This window comes from Oncorhynchus keta, chromosome 9 (assembly GCF_023373465.1).
Source record: "Oncorhynchus keta strain PuntledgeMale-10-30-2019 chromosome 9, Oket_V2, whole genome shotgun sequence".
In the NCBI taxonomy this organism is placed as follows: Eukaryota; Metazoa; Chordata; class Actinopteri; order Salmoniformes; family Salmonidae; genus Oncorhynchus; species Oncorhynchus keta.
This window is the reverse complement of record NC_068429.1, coordinates 29,574,668-29,590,219: the sequence shown is the minus strand read 5'-3', so window position 1 is coordinate 29,590,219 and position 15,552 is coordinate 29,574,668. Positions and strand designations below refer to the sequence as shown.

Here is a 15,552-nt window from a genome sequence, read left to right as displayed (position 1 = left end):
CTCAGTAAACTAGCCCACATTTCAATCTCTCTTGCTAAGGGGTTTGTATTGGCAACAGGAGAGAAATTTTCCAACAACTGCATTAGATATAGGAGAACCTGGCTGAATATGGAAATGCTTTGGAGAAAAAGACAACACCTCGAAAATAATAGGAACAGCCATGTTAATGATTACAGTAGAAACACTACTCTAAATATCTGTTCCAATAATAGTACTAGCTGTGTCGCTACAATTCATATAGCTACGCTCATTGGCGTGATTCTTGGTTCTTGATTGGAGAGAAAAGCGTGACAGGGTCTGATGATGTGTGACCTTTTTTGGGGGGAATGCTGTCCTAAAATAAAAGCTGTATTATTGGACTGTGCTTTGATCTGTGTGGGAAACAGAGCTGCTGGCTTTGGGAGACAAATTGCTTTTGTGACCTGGTGTGTGTGTGCTGGTTGACCTGCAGCCTGTTTGTACAAGGACTAGTAATGAGATTGTTCTCTCACTCTCTCTCAATTCAATTCAAGGGACTTTATTGGCATGGGAAACATATGTTAATAGATAATAAACAAAAGTGAAATAAACAATCAGAATTTAACAGTAAACATGACTCTCTCTTTCTCACTGCAGGATACTGATCTTCATGTGACAGTTGGTTGGCAACGGTTGGCAACAGCCCTTCCCAGTGTGTAGTGTCCAGCCCCTGAGGTTAGCAACAGAGAACACGATTGGACAGAAGGATTGGAAGAAGGAGAGAACCAAACAACCTTCTGTAGCGTGACAATAGAGTAGAGTGAACCTCTAATCACTTCTTCATTTGCTCTGTGGTTGGTAGTGGCACCATTTCTGGTTAAAGGCTATAGAAACAGGAAGTTGTTACTGGTGGTTGGGCCTGCTAATCATCAAACGGACGGTTCCTGGTGGAGGCCCAGAGTCTGCACGTGTAGCGATGTGTGCAGAGAGGAAGAGGCCCCTTACCTGCTACCTGACTCAGACTCTGGCTGTGACCTTCAACTTGCCCCCGGCCCCACCATGTTGAACAATGCCTCCCTGGTCTACATCGTCCTGGAGCTGGTGATCGCCTGCCTGGCCGTGACTGGTAATGTGCTGGTCTGCTGGGCCGTGTGCCTCAACAGCACCTTGCAGAGCATTACGAACTACTTTGTGGTGTCCCTGGCAGTGGCAGACATCGCTGTGGGCTTGCTGGCCATCCCCTTCGCCATCACTATCAGCACAGGCTTCTGCGCCAACTTCCATGGCTGCCTGTTCATTGCCTGCTTCGTGCTGGTGCTCACTCAGAGCTCCATCTTCAGCCTGCTGGCCATCGCTGTGGACCGCTACATTGCCATCAAGAGACCTCTCAGGTGATGACCTTAGCAGGGGAGGAGAGGGAAGGGACTGGGAGTGTGGGCTGGGGACAGGGCTGAGCATGGTGGTGACACTCTGCTCCTGGTCTAACTATCCAATACAGTATACCAACTATCAAACATAAACAGGTATCATCTATGCTTGATATGTTGTTTTATTCACAGAACATCAAAGGCAGGTCCTCTGGACCGTTAGATCTTGGCTGTGATATAAGTGATGTGCACATTGAATTATAGCAGGGTTATTCTATTAGGGCTAATCTCCCCACCGTAGGGCAGACAGAGATAAATGTCTCCACAGGCTTCATTGGGTTAGCGTTTGTGTGCTGTTGGAAGGATTAAAAGGACTAAAGGCTTTGATCACTATCATCTTGGTAAATGAACACCAGAGGAGACCTGTGAGGGGGTGGGCCCAGGCACAGTATAGATAGACAGGACTGTGTTCTCACCTCAAACAGCCCTGGATCCCCCCCGAACAGAAACATCAACACTCTCACGTAGCCTGTCTCTCACTGTCATTATTTTCCCCAAAGGATATAAGAAAATAGTTTAATTTCCTTACAATTAGAGGTACATTTATAGTCCTTTCGTCCTGCCTTTAATGACAAAATGGAGATTGTTTATAGATAACAATAATTTGTCCGTGAGGAATGAACAATATTTGCGTGGTTGTCAAGTAGGGTTAGATTAGTTGATAATCTTTACAATTGGTTATGTCTAAATTGATTTTTTAATGTGTTGTTTGTTGAATGTCCCAAGTACCTCATCTATTCTATACTGTGACTATAGCGGAAGGGAACGGTGAAATTCTCCACTGTGCCGATAGCAAGTTTTTCAGGTGGCATGACTGGGTAAAATGCTTCAGGATGGCGGTCACATATTTTATCAATATTAGATGATGCTTACCCAGACACACTCGTCTAAATTGATGTGCCATACGAAATAAATGTAATAACCAACAACCAGCCACATCTAGCTAAGTGGATGGGACACTATTGTCTAGACATGTAGACATGTTCATGAAATACAATTGATGGCTGAAAGCACCCCGAGACACACCTGGCAAACATGATGGGTCATGTAATTATGTGGAGTCTTTTGTTTAGACATGTAACAGGATATTGAACCATTATCCTAACGCATATATTCCCAAACTAGAGTATGTGTACCCCCAGGGGTACGCATAATGCCATCGGGGGTACGCCAAGTAAAAATGTGTTTCACATTTTCAAACAGTCCATTTATATTTTCCAACGGTACTATACATTTGGGTGAGTTTTTTTTACTCGCCTGGGTAGCCTCGTTTCTATCATGACACAAGGCGAGACCCAAATGCAGACACAGGAAGCAGATGGTTGGAGTCATACAATGTTTGTTAATCCAAAAGGATTAGGCAAGAGAATGGTTGAGGACAGGCAAAAAGGTCAAAACCAGATCAGAGTCCAGGAGGTACAGAGTGGCTGACAGACTCGTGGTCAAGCCAGGCAGAATGGTCAGGCAGGCGGGTACAAAGTCCAGAAACAGGCAAGCGTCAAAACCGGGAGGACTAGAAGAAGGAGAAATGCAAAAAGCAGTAGAACGTGAAAAACTCTGCTTGACTTGGAAACATACAAGACGAACTGGCACAGAGAGACAGGAAACACAGGGATAAATACACTGGGGAAAACAAGAGACACCTAGAGGGGGTGGAGACAATAATGAGGACAGGTGTAACAGATCAGGGCATGACAGTTTCAATGCCAAAAATAAAATAAGACCATCTAGTGTTCAGCGAAATAACAACACAATGTCAAATACAGGTAGCCTAGTCAAATAATTAACATCCAGTCACATTAACCTTTACTCTCTCGTGGGAATTCCATTAACGGTCTGTAAGTAGCCAAATATAGCTGCTGCTCATTCCGATTGCTCGAAAATTGATAAATGGTTAAAGAAAAGTAATACCCACATCCATAGAGACAACTCTACTGGTAGTTCTGCTACTACACCTGCACCTGTTGACGACACAAGTTGTTCTGCTTCCACGAGCACATCCAATGCTAGCATCAGTAATTCTACATTTGTTGTTAGCCCAGCTAGCATGGACACTGATAGTTGTGAATCTTATGCAGCCAAAGAGCTACTGCCCCCTTACCCAGGAAAGCAGGGCGTTGGACCATCGAAGAGACGCAAATATGATGAGAACTACATTGGGAGTAGTGCCTTTCCTCAGCCACAGTGTGTTACATGTGCAAAAGTACTATCTCACAACTCAATGAAACCTTCACTCTTGCGCAGACATTTTGAAATCAAAAACATGACAAGTTTTTGGAGCGAGAATTAAGACGACTTTCGAGTAGTAAGACATGTATAAAAGCAACAGATACCATTAATAAGAAGGGACTAGAAGCTTATTTTATGGTGAGCTACCAAGTGGCTAGGACAGGCAAGCCCCATACTATTGTGGAGGACTTAATTATTCCTGCTGCCGTGGATATGGCTGGGAGAATACTGGGGGAAAAGGCAAAAAAAACTATACAGACAATGCCTTCATCAAACAACACTGTTTCCTGATGCATCAGTGACATGGCAGGAGATGTTTGGAAACAATTACTGCTTTGCATACAAGCCAGTGAATTCTATGCGTTACAGCTAGATGAGTCACCAGTCGTGGCGGGCCTGGCACAGCTCCTGGTATATGTCCGTTACGTTTATGGGAGGTCAATTAAGGAAGACATCCTCTTCTGCAAACCACTGGAAACCAGGACAACAGGAGAGGATCTTTTTAAAGTACTGGACAACTTTGTGACATCAATTGGACTTTGGTGGTCAAGATGTGTTGGTATCTGTACTGATGGCACAAAAGCCATGACAGGGAGACATAGTGGAGTGAAAGCAGTTGCTCCCGACGCCACTTGGGCAGCATCCACCGAAAGGCTCTTGCAGCCAAGGGAATGCCTGACAGCTTGAAAGTCATTTTGGACACTACAGTGAAAATGGTTAGCTTTGTTAAAGCAAGGCCCCTGAACTCTTGTGTATTTTCTGCACTATGCAATGATATGGGCAGAGACCATGTAATGCTTTTACAACATACAGAAGTGCATTGGTTATCAAGGGGCAAAGTATTGACACATTTCTTTTTTAATTGACGAGCTTAAGGATTTCTTTACTGACTTGTCTGACCACTTGCATGATGACGAGTTTCTCACACGACTGGACTATCTGGGTGATTCTTTTTCTCGCCTGAATGGTCTGAATCTAGGATTACAGGAACATTCCGCATCTATATTCAATGTGCAAAATTGAGGCTATGATTAAGAAGTTGGAGCTCTTCTCTGTCTGCATTAACAAGGACAACACACAGGTCTTTCCATCATTGTATGATTTCTTGTGTGCAAATGAACTCAAGGAAAATGTCAAATGTGATATATTGAAGCACCTGAGTGAGTTAGGTGCACAATTACACAGGTACTTTCCCCAAACGGATGACACAAACAACTGGATTTGTTATCCCTTTCATGCCCTGCCTCCAGTCCACTTACCGATATCTGAACAAGAGAGCCTCATCGAAATTGCAACAAGCGGTTCTGTGAAAATTGAATTTAATCAGAAACCCCTGCCAGAAATCTGGATTGGGCTGCGCTCAGAGTATCCTGCCTTGGCAAATCGCGCTGTTAAGACACTGATGCCCTTTGCAACCACATACCTATGTGAGAGGGGATTCTCGGCCCTCACTGAAAACTAAATACAGGCACAGACTGTGTGTGGAAAATGATTTAAGACTGAGAATCTGTCCAATACAACCCAACATTGCAGAGTTATGAGCACCATTTCAAGCACACCCTTCTCATTATCCTGTGGTGAGTTATTCACAATTTTATAAAATAAGGTTTTATATGTAAGATGGTTAAATAACGAGCAAAATGATTGATTATTATTATATTATTATTTGTGCCCTGGTCCTCTAAGAGCTCTCTCTAAATGTATCGTATAGTGTGTATGTGGCAGGCTTACAATGAGGGCAAAAAACAACATTTTGAAGTGCGCTGACCCTGGGGCTAGAGGGGGTACGCAGCTGGAGGTTGAATATTTCAAGGGGTATGGGACAATAAAAAGTTTGGGAACCACTGTCCTAACGCATATAGTAAAAATGGATTGTCTTAGCTAGCCACAATGCATGAAATGCTGTAGTATGAATCTGCAGCTAGCTAAAGCTAACCAACTACACTATATTTACAAAAGTAGGTGTACACCCCTTCAAATATGTTGATTCGGCTATTTCAGCCACCCGTTGCTAACAGGTGTATATAATCGAGCACACAGCCATGAAAGTGGAATTTCCTTACTGAAGAGCTCAGTGACTTTCAACGTGGCACCATCATTTGATGCCACCTTTCCAACAAGTCAGTTCGTCACATTTCTGCCCTGCTAGAGCTGAGTATTGTTAATTCTGACGATTCACCATTAGTGCTTGAGCTAGAGTTTCCCCAGCAACCTCCTATGTGTTATCAATGGCCTCTTAACCCCATTTTACTCTCAGATAAGGAGTTTGTCAATTAGATTTCTTCTGAAATCACCTTATTCCTAGAAATTAATTCAACGTCAAGTATGTCCTGCTCTACCATATTGGAGTCTCTCAAAGCATACCTAGGTGGCCAAATTATTTCTCATACCGCCAACAAAAACAAAGCCCGCTCTCAGCGGCTTTGAGACCTGAGCGAAGCCATAGCTACATTGGATAACAAGTATGCTATAGATCCTTCCTCTGATCTACATAAAGAACGCCAGCTACTCCAATCTGGATTTGATGAGGTTTCTACCAGACAAGCGGAACAATTACTCTTACGAGCGCGATGCAGAGATGAACAAGGCGACAAGGCCAGTAAACTCCTTGCACATCAGATCCATAAATCTAAGGCCTCATGTTTAATCCCACAAACAAGGACCCTGTCTGGTGCTACCACAGTTATACATAAAGAGATCGATGATCCTTTCTAACAATTTTACTCTGCGCTAGACACCTCTAAATCTCCTCAAGACCCTTTGCTGACTGATTAATTCCTTAATGGTCTGAATATTCCTTCAATTGATACAGACTCCCATGACTGTTTAGAATAAGAATTTACACCTGAGGAGATTGCAACAGCAGTGGCCACAATGAAAAGTGGTAAATCACCGGGTCCGGAAGGTTTTCCAACCTAATTTTACAGGACGTTTTCCAGTCTGATTTGCCCATTCCTGTCTCGATTATTTGCAGAGTGCCTTAATACATCAAAGATTCATCTTTATTAGGCTTCAATTTCATTACCATTAAAGAAAAACAAAGACCCCTAGAGTGGAATCCTAGCCAGGCTCTTAGCCATCCGTATGGAAGGCTCGCTACACCAACTAATACACTCTGACCAGACTGAGTTATGAGAAATAGGCATTTGTTTTTCAATATTAGACACCTTATGAATATACTGTACTTCCCAGCGTTGGGGGACCCGGAGGTGGTGGTCTCGCTCGATGTGGAAAAAGCTTTTGACCGTGTTGAGTGGGACTAGCTTACAAATGCCCTTTGTAGATTTGGCTTTGGCCCCAAATTCATTGCGTGGATAAAGATTATTTAATTTTCTCCCATGGCTTCGGTACAGACTAACAACTTGTCCTCTGACTATTTCCCCTTGCACCGTGGATCCAGACAGGGTTGTCCACTCTCCCCCTTGTTGTTTGTTTTGGCAATCAAGCCCCTCGCTGTTACACTGCGCTCTAATGATGCCATTCAAGGTATAATCAGAACAGGCTTAGAGCAGAAAGTCTCGCTATATGCTGACGACCTCCTTTTGTTTATCTCCAACCCTGATACCTCATTACTACATGCCTTATCTATTCTTAAAAATGTTGGATCAATCTCAGGGTACAAGCTGAATCAAGAGAACTTTTTCCTGTAAATAATTCTGCTTTAAAGTGTTCTTTTACAAGCTTTCAGATTAGGATTGTTCTGGATCAATTCACCTACTTGGGAGTTAAAGTGACAAGGAAATATTCAAATTTGTATAAGGAAAACATTGTTGCTCTAGCAGACCGTTTGAACCAATCATTTACTTTTTGGAAGTCTCTACCTATTTCTCTTATTGGAAAGATTAATGCCATTAAAATGAATGTGTTGCTTGAATGTTTTTAATTCACTGGATCAAACATTCATGTATTTTATTTTTACAGAACCCTAAGGCATTGGGTGGTTTAGCTCTACCAAATTTTCAGACATACTATTGGGCTGCAATTTCAGAGCCCTTTTGTACTGGCGACAGACTGATCCTACTGGCCCAAGACCCCTCTGGGTCCAGATGGAGTCTGAATCATGTAAACCTGCTGCACTATCTTCTGTGTTGTGCTTGTCTCTCCCAGTGTCCCTAGGCAAAAGGTGTGTCAACCCAATTGTAAAGCAGTCTCTTAAAATTTGGAATCATTTCCGTTTAGCCTTTAGCCTCCGGGGTGTTTCTCTATCAGGCCCAATCAATCAGAACATTTTATTTCATCCATCTTTAAATGATGGGGCTTTTGGCATCTGACACTCACTGGGCCTCTCCTCACTATCCCAATTATTATTTGATGATACATTTGTCTCTTTTGCTCAACTACAGGAAAAGTTCAATTTCCCCCAATCCCACTTCTTCTCCTATCTCTAGACTAGGAACTTTGTCAGAGCTAACACACCTGAATTTCCCCATAGGCCTGCGAATACAGCTATAGAGAGCATCTTTGAGCTAAACAAGCTTCCTAGGGGTACAATTTCAGCTGTACACCACCGTTCAAAAGTTTGAGGTCACTTAGAAATGTCCTTGGTTTCTAAAGAAAATAAAAAAATGTGTCCATTAAAATAACATCAAATTGATAAGAAATACAGTGTAGACATTGTTAATGTGGTAAATGAATATTGTAGCTGGAAATGGCAGATTTTTTATGGAATAAGCGTACAGAGGCCCATTATCAGCAAGCATCACTCCTGTGTTCCAATGGCAGGTTGTGTTAGCTAATCCAATTCTATCATTTTAGAAGGCTAATTGATCATTAGAAAACCCTTTTGCAATTATGTTAGCACAGCTGAAAACTGATTAAAGAAGCAATACAACTGGCCTTCTTCAGACTAGTTGAGTATCTGGAGTATCAGGCTCAAAATGGCCAGAAACAAATAACTTTCTTCTGAAACTCGTCAGTCTATTCTTGTTCTGAGAAAATAAAGGCTATTCCATGAGAGAAATTGCCAAGAAACTGAAGATCTCGTACAACGCTGTTCTCTTTCGTATCGTCCGAGATCCCTGAAGATTGGAAAGCTGCCACGGTCATCCTCCTCTTCAAAGGGGGTGACACTCTAGACCCAAACTGTTATAGACCTATATCCATCCTGCCCTGCCTCTCTAAAGTCTTCAGAAGCCAAGTTAATAAACAGATCACTGACCATTTCGAATCCCACCGTACCTTCTCCGCTGTGCAATCCGGTTTCCGAGCTGAGCTGTCACGGGTACACCTCGGCCTAGCTCAAGGTAGTAAGTTTTAAGTTCCTCTGCGTACACATCACAGACAAACTGAATTGGTCCACCCACACAGACAGCATCGTGAAGAAGGCGCAGCAGCGCCTCTTCAACCTCAGGAGGCTGAAGAAATTTGGCTTGTCACCAAAAGCACTCACAAACTTCTACAGATGCACAATCGAGAGCATCCTGTCGGGCTGTATCACCGCCTGGTACGGCAACTGCTCCGCCCACAACCATAAGGCTCTTCAGAGGGTAGTGAGGTCTGCACAACGCATCACCGGGGGCAAACTACCTGCCCTCCAGGACACCTATACCACCCGATGTCACAGGAAGGCCATAAAGATCATCAATGACAACAATCACCCGAGCCACTGCCTGTTCACCCCGCTATCATCCAGAAGGCGAGGTCAGTACAGGTGCATCAAAGCTGGGACCGAGAGACTGAAAAACAGCTTCTATCTCAAAGCCATCAGACTGTTAAACAGCCACCACTAACATTGAGTGGCTGCTGCCAACACACTGACTCAACTCCAGCCACTTTAATAATGGGAATTGATGGGAATTGATGTAAAATATATCACTAGCCACTTTAAACAATGCGACTTAATATAATGTTTACATACTCTACATTATTTATCTCAGATGTATACGTATATACTGTACTCTATATCATCTACTGCATCTTTATGTAATACATGTATCACTAGCCACTTTAAACTATGCCACTTTGTTCACATACTCATCTCATATGTATATACTGTACTAGATACCATCTACTGCATCTTGCCTATGCCGCTCTGTACCATCACTCATTCATATATCTTTATGTACATATTCTTTATCCCTTTACACTTGTGTGTATAAGGTAGTAGTTTTGGAATTGTTAGCTAGATTACTTGTTGGTTATTACTGCATTGTCGGAACTAGAAGCACAATCATTTCGCTACACTCGCATTAACATCTGCTAACCATGTGTATGTGAAAAATAAAATTGGATTTGATTTGATTTTGATTTGAGGTACTAAACGATATCATAACCGCCATCGATAAAAGACAGTACTGTGCAGCCGTCTTCATCAACCTGGCCAAGGTTTTCGATTCTGTCAGTCACCGTATTCTTATAGGCAGACTCAACAGCCTTGGTTTCTCAAATGACTGCCTCGCCTGGTTCACCAACTACTTCGCAGACAGAGTTCAGTGTGTCAAATTGGAGGGACTGTTGTCCAGGCCTATGGCAGTCTCAATGGGGGTACCACAGGGTTCAATTCTCGGGCCGATTATTTTCTCTGTATATATCAATGATGTCGCTCTTGCTGCGGGTGATTTCCTGATCCACCTCTACGTAGACGACACCATTCTGTATACATCTGGCCCTTCTTTGGACACTGTGTTAACTAACCTCCGGGCCTCAATGCCATACAACACGCCTTCTGTGGCCTCCAACTGCTCTTAAACACTAGTAAAACCAAATGCATGCTTTTCAACCATTCGTTGCCTGCACCCGCTCGCCCGACTAGCATCACTACCCTGGACGGATCTGACCTAGAATATGTGGACATCTACAAATACCTAGGTGTCTGGCTAGACTATAAACTCTCCTTCCAGACTCATATTTAACATCTCCAATCCAAAATCAAATCTAGAATTGGCTTTCTTTTTTCACAACAAAGCCTCCTTCACTCACGCTGCCAAACTTACCCTAGTAAAACTGACTATCCTACCGATCCTCGACTTTGGCGATGTCATTTACAAAATAACTTCCAATACTCTACTCAGAAAACTGGATGCAGTCTATCACAGTGCCATTCGTTTTGTTACCAAAGCCCCTTATACCACCCACCACTGCGACCTGTATGCTCTAGTCGGCTGGCCCACGCTTCATATTCGTCACAAGACCCACTGGCTCCAGGTCATCTATAAGTCTATGCTAGGTAAAGCTCCGCCTTATCTCAGCTCACTGGTCACGATAACAACACCCACCCATAGCATGCGCTCCAGCAGGTATATCTCACTGGTCATCCCCAATGCCAACTCCTACTTTGCCCGCCTTTCCTTCCAGTTCTCTGCTGTCAGTGACTGGAACGAATTGCAAAAATTACTGAAGCTGGATACTTTTATTTCCCTCACTAACTTTAAACATCAGCTATCTGAGCAGCTAACTGATCGCTGCAGCTGTACATAGTCCATCTGTAAATAGCCCACCCAATCTACCTACCTCATCCCCATATTGTTTTTATTTACTTTTCTGCTCTTTTGCACACCAGTATCTCTACATGAACATCGTCTGCTCATTTATTATTTCAGTGTTAATCTGCTAAATTGTAATTATTTCGTTACTATGGCCTATTTATTGCCTACCTCCTCACACCATTTGCACACACTGTATATAGACTTTCTTTTTTCTATTGTGTTATTGACTGTACGCTTGTTTATTCCATGTGTACCTCTGTGTTCTTGCATAATCAATGCTTGGAGTTTGTCAGAATTTGTGGGTTTTTGTTTTTCCACCAGCCTCTTGAGGATTGACCACAAGTTCTCAATGGGATTAAGGTCTGGGGAGTTTCCTGGCCATGGACCCAAAATATCGATGTTTTGTTCCCCGAGCCACTTAGTTATCACTTTTGCCTTATGGCAAGGTGCTCCATCATGCTGGAAAGGCATTGTTCATCACCAAACTGTTCCTGGATGGTTGGGAGAACTTGCTATCGGAGGATGTGTTGATACCATTCTTTATTCATGGCTGTGTTCTTAGGCAAAATTGTGAGTGAGCCCACTCCATTGGCTGAGAAGCAACCCCACACATGAATGGTCTCAGGATGCTTTACTGTTGTGGCATGACACAGGACTGATGGTAGCGCTCACCTTGTCTTCTCCGGACAAGCTTTTATCCGGATGCCCCAAACAATCGGAAAGGGTCTATTCATCAGAGAAAATGACTTACCCCAGTCCTCAGCAGTCCAATCCCTGTACCTTTTGCAGAATATCCGTCTGTCCCTGATGTTTTTCCTGGAGAGAAGTGGCTTCTTTGCTGCCCTTCTTGACACCAGGCCATCCTCCAAAAGTCTTCGCTTCACTGTGCGTGAAGATGCACTCACACCTGCCTGCTGCCATTCCTGAGCAAGCTCTGTACTGGTGGTGCCCCGATCCCGCAGCTGAATCAAGTTTAGGAGACGGTCCTGGCGCTTGCTGGACTTTCTTGGGCGACCTGAAGCCGCCTTCACAACAATTGAACTGCTCTTCTTGAAGTTCTTTATGATCCAATAAATGGTTGATTTAGGTGCAATCTTACTGGCAGCAATATCCTTGCCTGTGAAGCCCTTTTTGTGCAAAGCAATGATGACGCCATGTGTTTCCTTGCAGCTAACCATGGTTGACAGAGGAAGAACAACGATTCCAAGCCCCGCCCTCCTTTTGAAACTTCCAGTCTGTTATTTGAACTCTCCAGCCTTGTTCTCGTCAACACTCATACCTGTGATAACGAGAGAATCTCTGACATGATGTCAGCTGGTCCTTTTGTGGCAGGGCTGAAATGCAGTGGAAATAGTTTTTTGGGGGATTCAGTTAATTTGCATGGCAAAGAGGGATGTTGCGATTAATTGCAATTCATCTGATCACTCTTCATAACATTCTGGAGTATATGCAAATTGCCATCCTACAAACTGAGGCAACAGACTTTGTGAAAATTAATATTTCTTCTCAAAACTTTTGGCCACGACTGTATGTTAATGGATATTTTCTGCAGACTACAACCAAACAAGTCAACCCAAATACTTGGCAATAACAACCAAAATGTTTAACTTGCAAATCTCCCCTTTCTTAAAGAGTGAAACTGGAGTGAAATAGGGTGCCTCATGGGAAATATTGTTCCTCATACTACAAGCGTGTGGGTAACCAAAGCTACTGTTTGGTCACAGTCACAACTGCAATTTTGATTATTCCGTGGGAAGCATTGCCTTCGTGTTAAAGTCGTAGCAGGTTAGGGTTAGGGACCCAGCCTGTGTGTGTGTATGCATTTGCGTGGATATGAATGCGCTTTCATTACATCCTGAGCTCTAGAGCCACTCTGGTCCACAGAGGTCTCAGCCTAAGCCCTCCTGGACCCCTCAACCCACCCCTTAACCACAAATTAAATTAGATTTTGTTCTAGTTAAATAAAGGTTCAATTAAAAAAATATATATAGAAATCGGTTGTTCTCATTCTGCATATTACATAGAACACAGATTTTCATTTGTGTAATGTCTAGGGCACAAACAAAGGACAGCCAACAAGGGTTACATCAGAGGGTAGATACGCTTTTGTGCATGTTCCTTAAATCACAGGAAATGCTTTCTTAAGTCCACATATAGTACATGAGCTGATATCCAGTATGGCAGGGCTAGCCGAATCTGTCAAACATTGGACTCATTTCCCATATAGGTAGATACTGGTACATTCTCTGTATAAAGGTTGTTTACCCTCTGAAGCCTGTCCCATATATTCTGTAGAGCTCTCTGATCACAGGAAGCCATTGGTTTGGTCCAGAAAAGATGAACATGCTTTACTATTGAGTCTGTCTGGGAATGTCTGGGCTCGAAAAAAAGAACTCTCTCATCCTGGGAACGTCAATGTTTGTCATGTAACAATATAAAGCACCTGTCTGAATTCCTCTCTTGTGTTTTCATGTGATCTTTAGGTATAACAGTCTTGTGACGGCCGGGAGGGCGAAGAGCATCATCGCAGTGTGCTGGGTTCTCTCTGTGGGCATCGGCCTCACGCCCATGCTGGGCTGGAACAGGGGTGTCAATGCCACCAACAGCAGCTCATGCCCCGAGGGCATGACAGAGTGCCTGTTTGAGGGTGTGGTGACCATGCACTACATGGTCTACTTCAACTTCTTTGGCTGTGTGCTGGTGCCTCTGCTGGTCATGCTGGCCATCTATGCCCGCATCTTCATGGCGGCTCGGCGCCAACTGAGGCTGATGGACCTGAAGCTGGCTCACATGCACACCCACGGGACAAGTTCGTCGTCCACGTCTTCCCGCTCCACCCTGCAGAAGGAGGTCCACGCGGCCAAGTCTCTGGCCATTATCATGGGGCTGTTTGCCTTCTGCTGGCTGCCCCTGCACATCATCAACTGCTTCAACCTGTTCTGCCAGGACTGTGGGCGCCCACACATATGGGTGATGAACATTGCCATCATCCTGTCCCACGCCAACTCCGTGGTCAACCCCTTCATCTACGCATACCGCATCCGGGAGTTCCGCCACACCTTCCGCAGGATCCTGCGCCAGCACGTGCTGGGACACCAGGAGGGGAATGGGGGTGACAGAGGGGTGGGCGGCAACATTAGTGTCATGCGCACCACCACTCGCATCAACATGGTGGATGGATCATGTGGCACCATGGTGAACAGTTATGCCCTGGAGCCCAGCCCCAAACTCAGCCCCACTAGGACTCCCATAGGGACCCATAGAGCTGAGAAAGAGGCTTCCTCTACCTTCTGTCAGTGGTCGCCACCACGGTCAGACCCTGCACCAATCAGCTACATCCAAAATGGATACCACAGTGGGGATGCCCCACTGTCGCTTAGTGCGGTTCAAAGTGGGGCTGAGACTAAGAACCTTGGGGGAACAACAGAGGTGATGGAGGTGACAGTGGAAACATCTCATTTGTGCACGTCAGGCCTCTGTCCCTCTCACAAACCAGCTCTAACCACTCAGTAGAACTCATTGAGGTGTCATGATATAGTTATCCCCGTGATGGACAAGTTACTGATACCCCAACGTACATCATCAACTACAAGGGGGAGAAGTGAGGGACCAGACTTAAAGCATGTTCCCTACGCCTGTAAAAAATGGACCTAAATCTTGGAAATGCTTTTGCACTGAGAAGAAATAGCATTTCTTTCTTTAGGAGGGAGACTCCTTAGCCTGGAAAGGAAACAACAAACTGGTATTAAATTACTTCCAGCCATTAAACCTTTTTCTTTCTTCAAATGATTGTATTTGTTGATCACAAAGCTGTTATTTGAGGACATATTTTGTATACGTCACCTCTAAGGCTTTTTACAGTAGGCTAATAGTATTTCTACATTTAAAGATTGATCACATTATAAATGAATGGACTGGTCTAACCTGTTGTATGCTGACAGATTATGTTACAGACAGACCAAAACCATAATGACCCTAACGACTGCGCAACACTTAATGATACAATATCCAGTATTGCTGGTCAACCATTATGCAGTTAATGAAACTACTGTATGTCAGTGTGAAGCTTCTGAAATGTATTCTCTTCCTTTTGTAATGCAGTATTTCAATTCTGTCATATTCTGTTTTCAAAAGCTGGTCCCTTGTGTTTATTGTCAGATTATTAAAAGTCTTAAATAAGCTCTATTATCACTGTGTGTTGTTCTCCCCACCAGTGAGTCCTGGTGGGGGGAGAGTAACATACAGCAAATCACACATCACTAAGATGTGATGATGCTCTAGATGTCCAGTAATTTATTTTGAAAGCTGTGATACTGCATCTGATTGGAGAGTAAATTCCAGCATCTTGTGATTGCACTACACCGGCCAAACCCGGACGACGCTGGGACAATTGTGCACCGGCCTATGGGACTCCCAATCACGGCCAGTTGTGATACAGCCTGAATTCAAACCAGGGTGTTTGTAGTGATGCCTCTAGCACTGAGATGCAAATCAAATCAAAGTTTATTTGTTAC

General features: G+C 43.8%; 1 protein-coding gene across 1 annotated transcript; it reads left to right on the top strand.

Moving 5' to 3' along the window:
• The first annotated feature begins 618 nt into the window (after nt 1-618).
• LOC118373622 (adenosine receptor A2b-like) lies at nt 619-15,218 on the top strand. Its single transcript, XM_035759804.1, has 2 exons — nt 619-1,349; nt 13,522-15,218. Exons 1-2 carry the CDS (start codon nt 1,018-1,020, stop codon nt 14,549-14,551), a joined length of 1,362 nt encoding a protein of 453 aa, XP_035615697.1. The 5' UTR covers nt 619-1,017; the 3' UTR covers nt 14,552-15,218.
• Nucleotides 15,219-15,552: the final 334 nt, after the last annotated feature.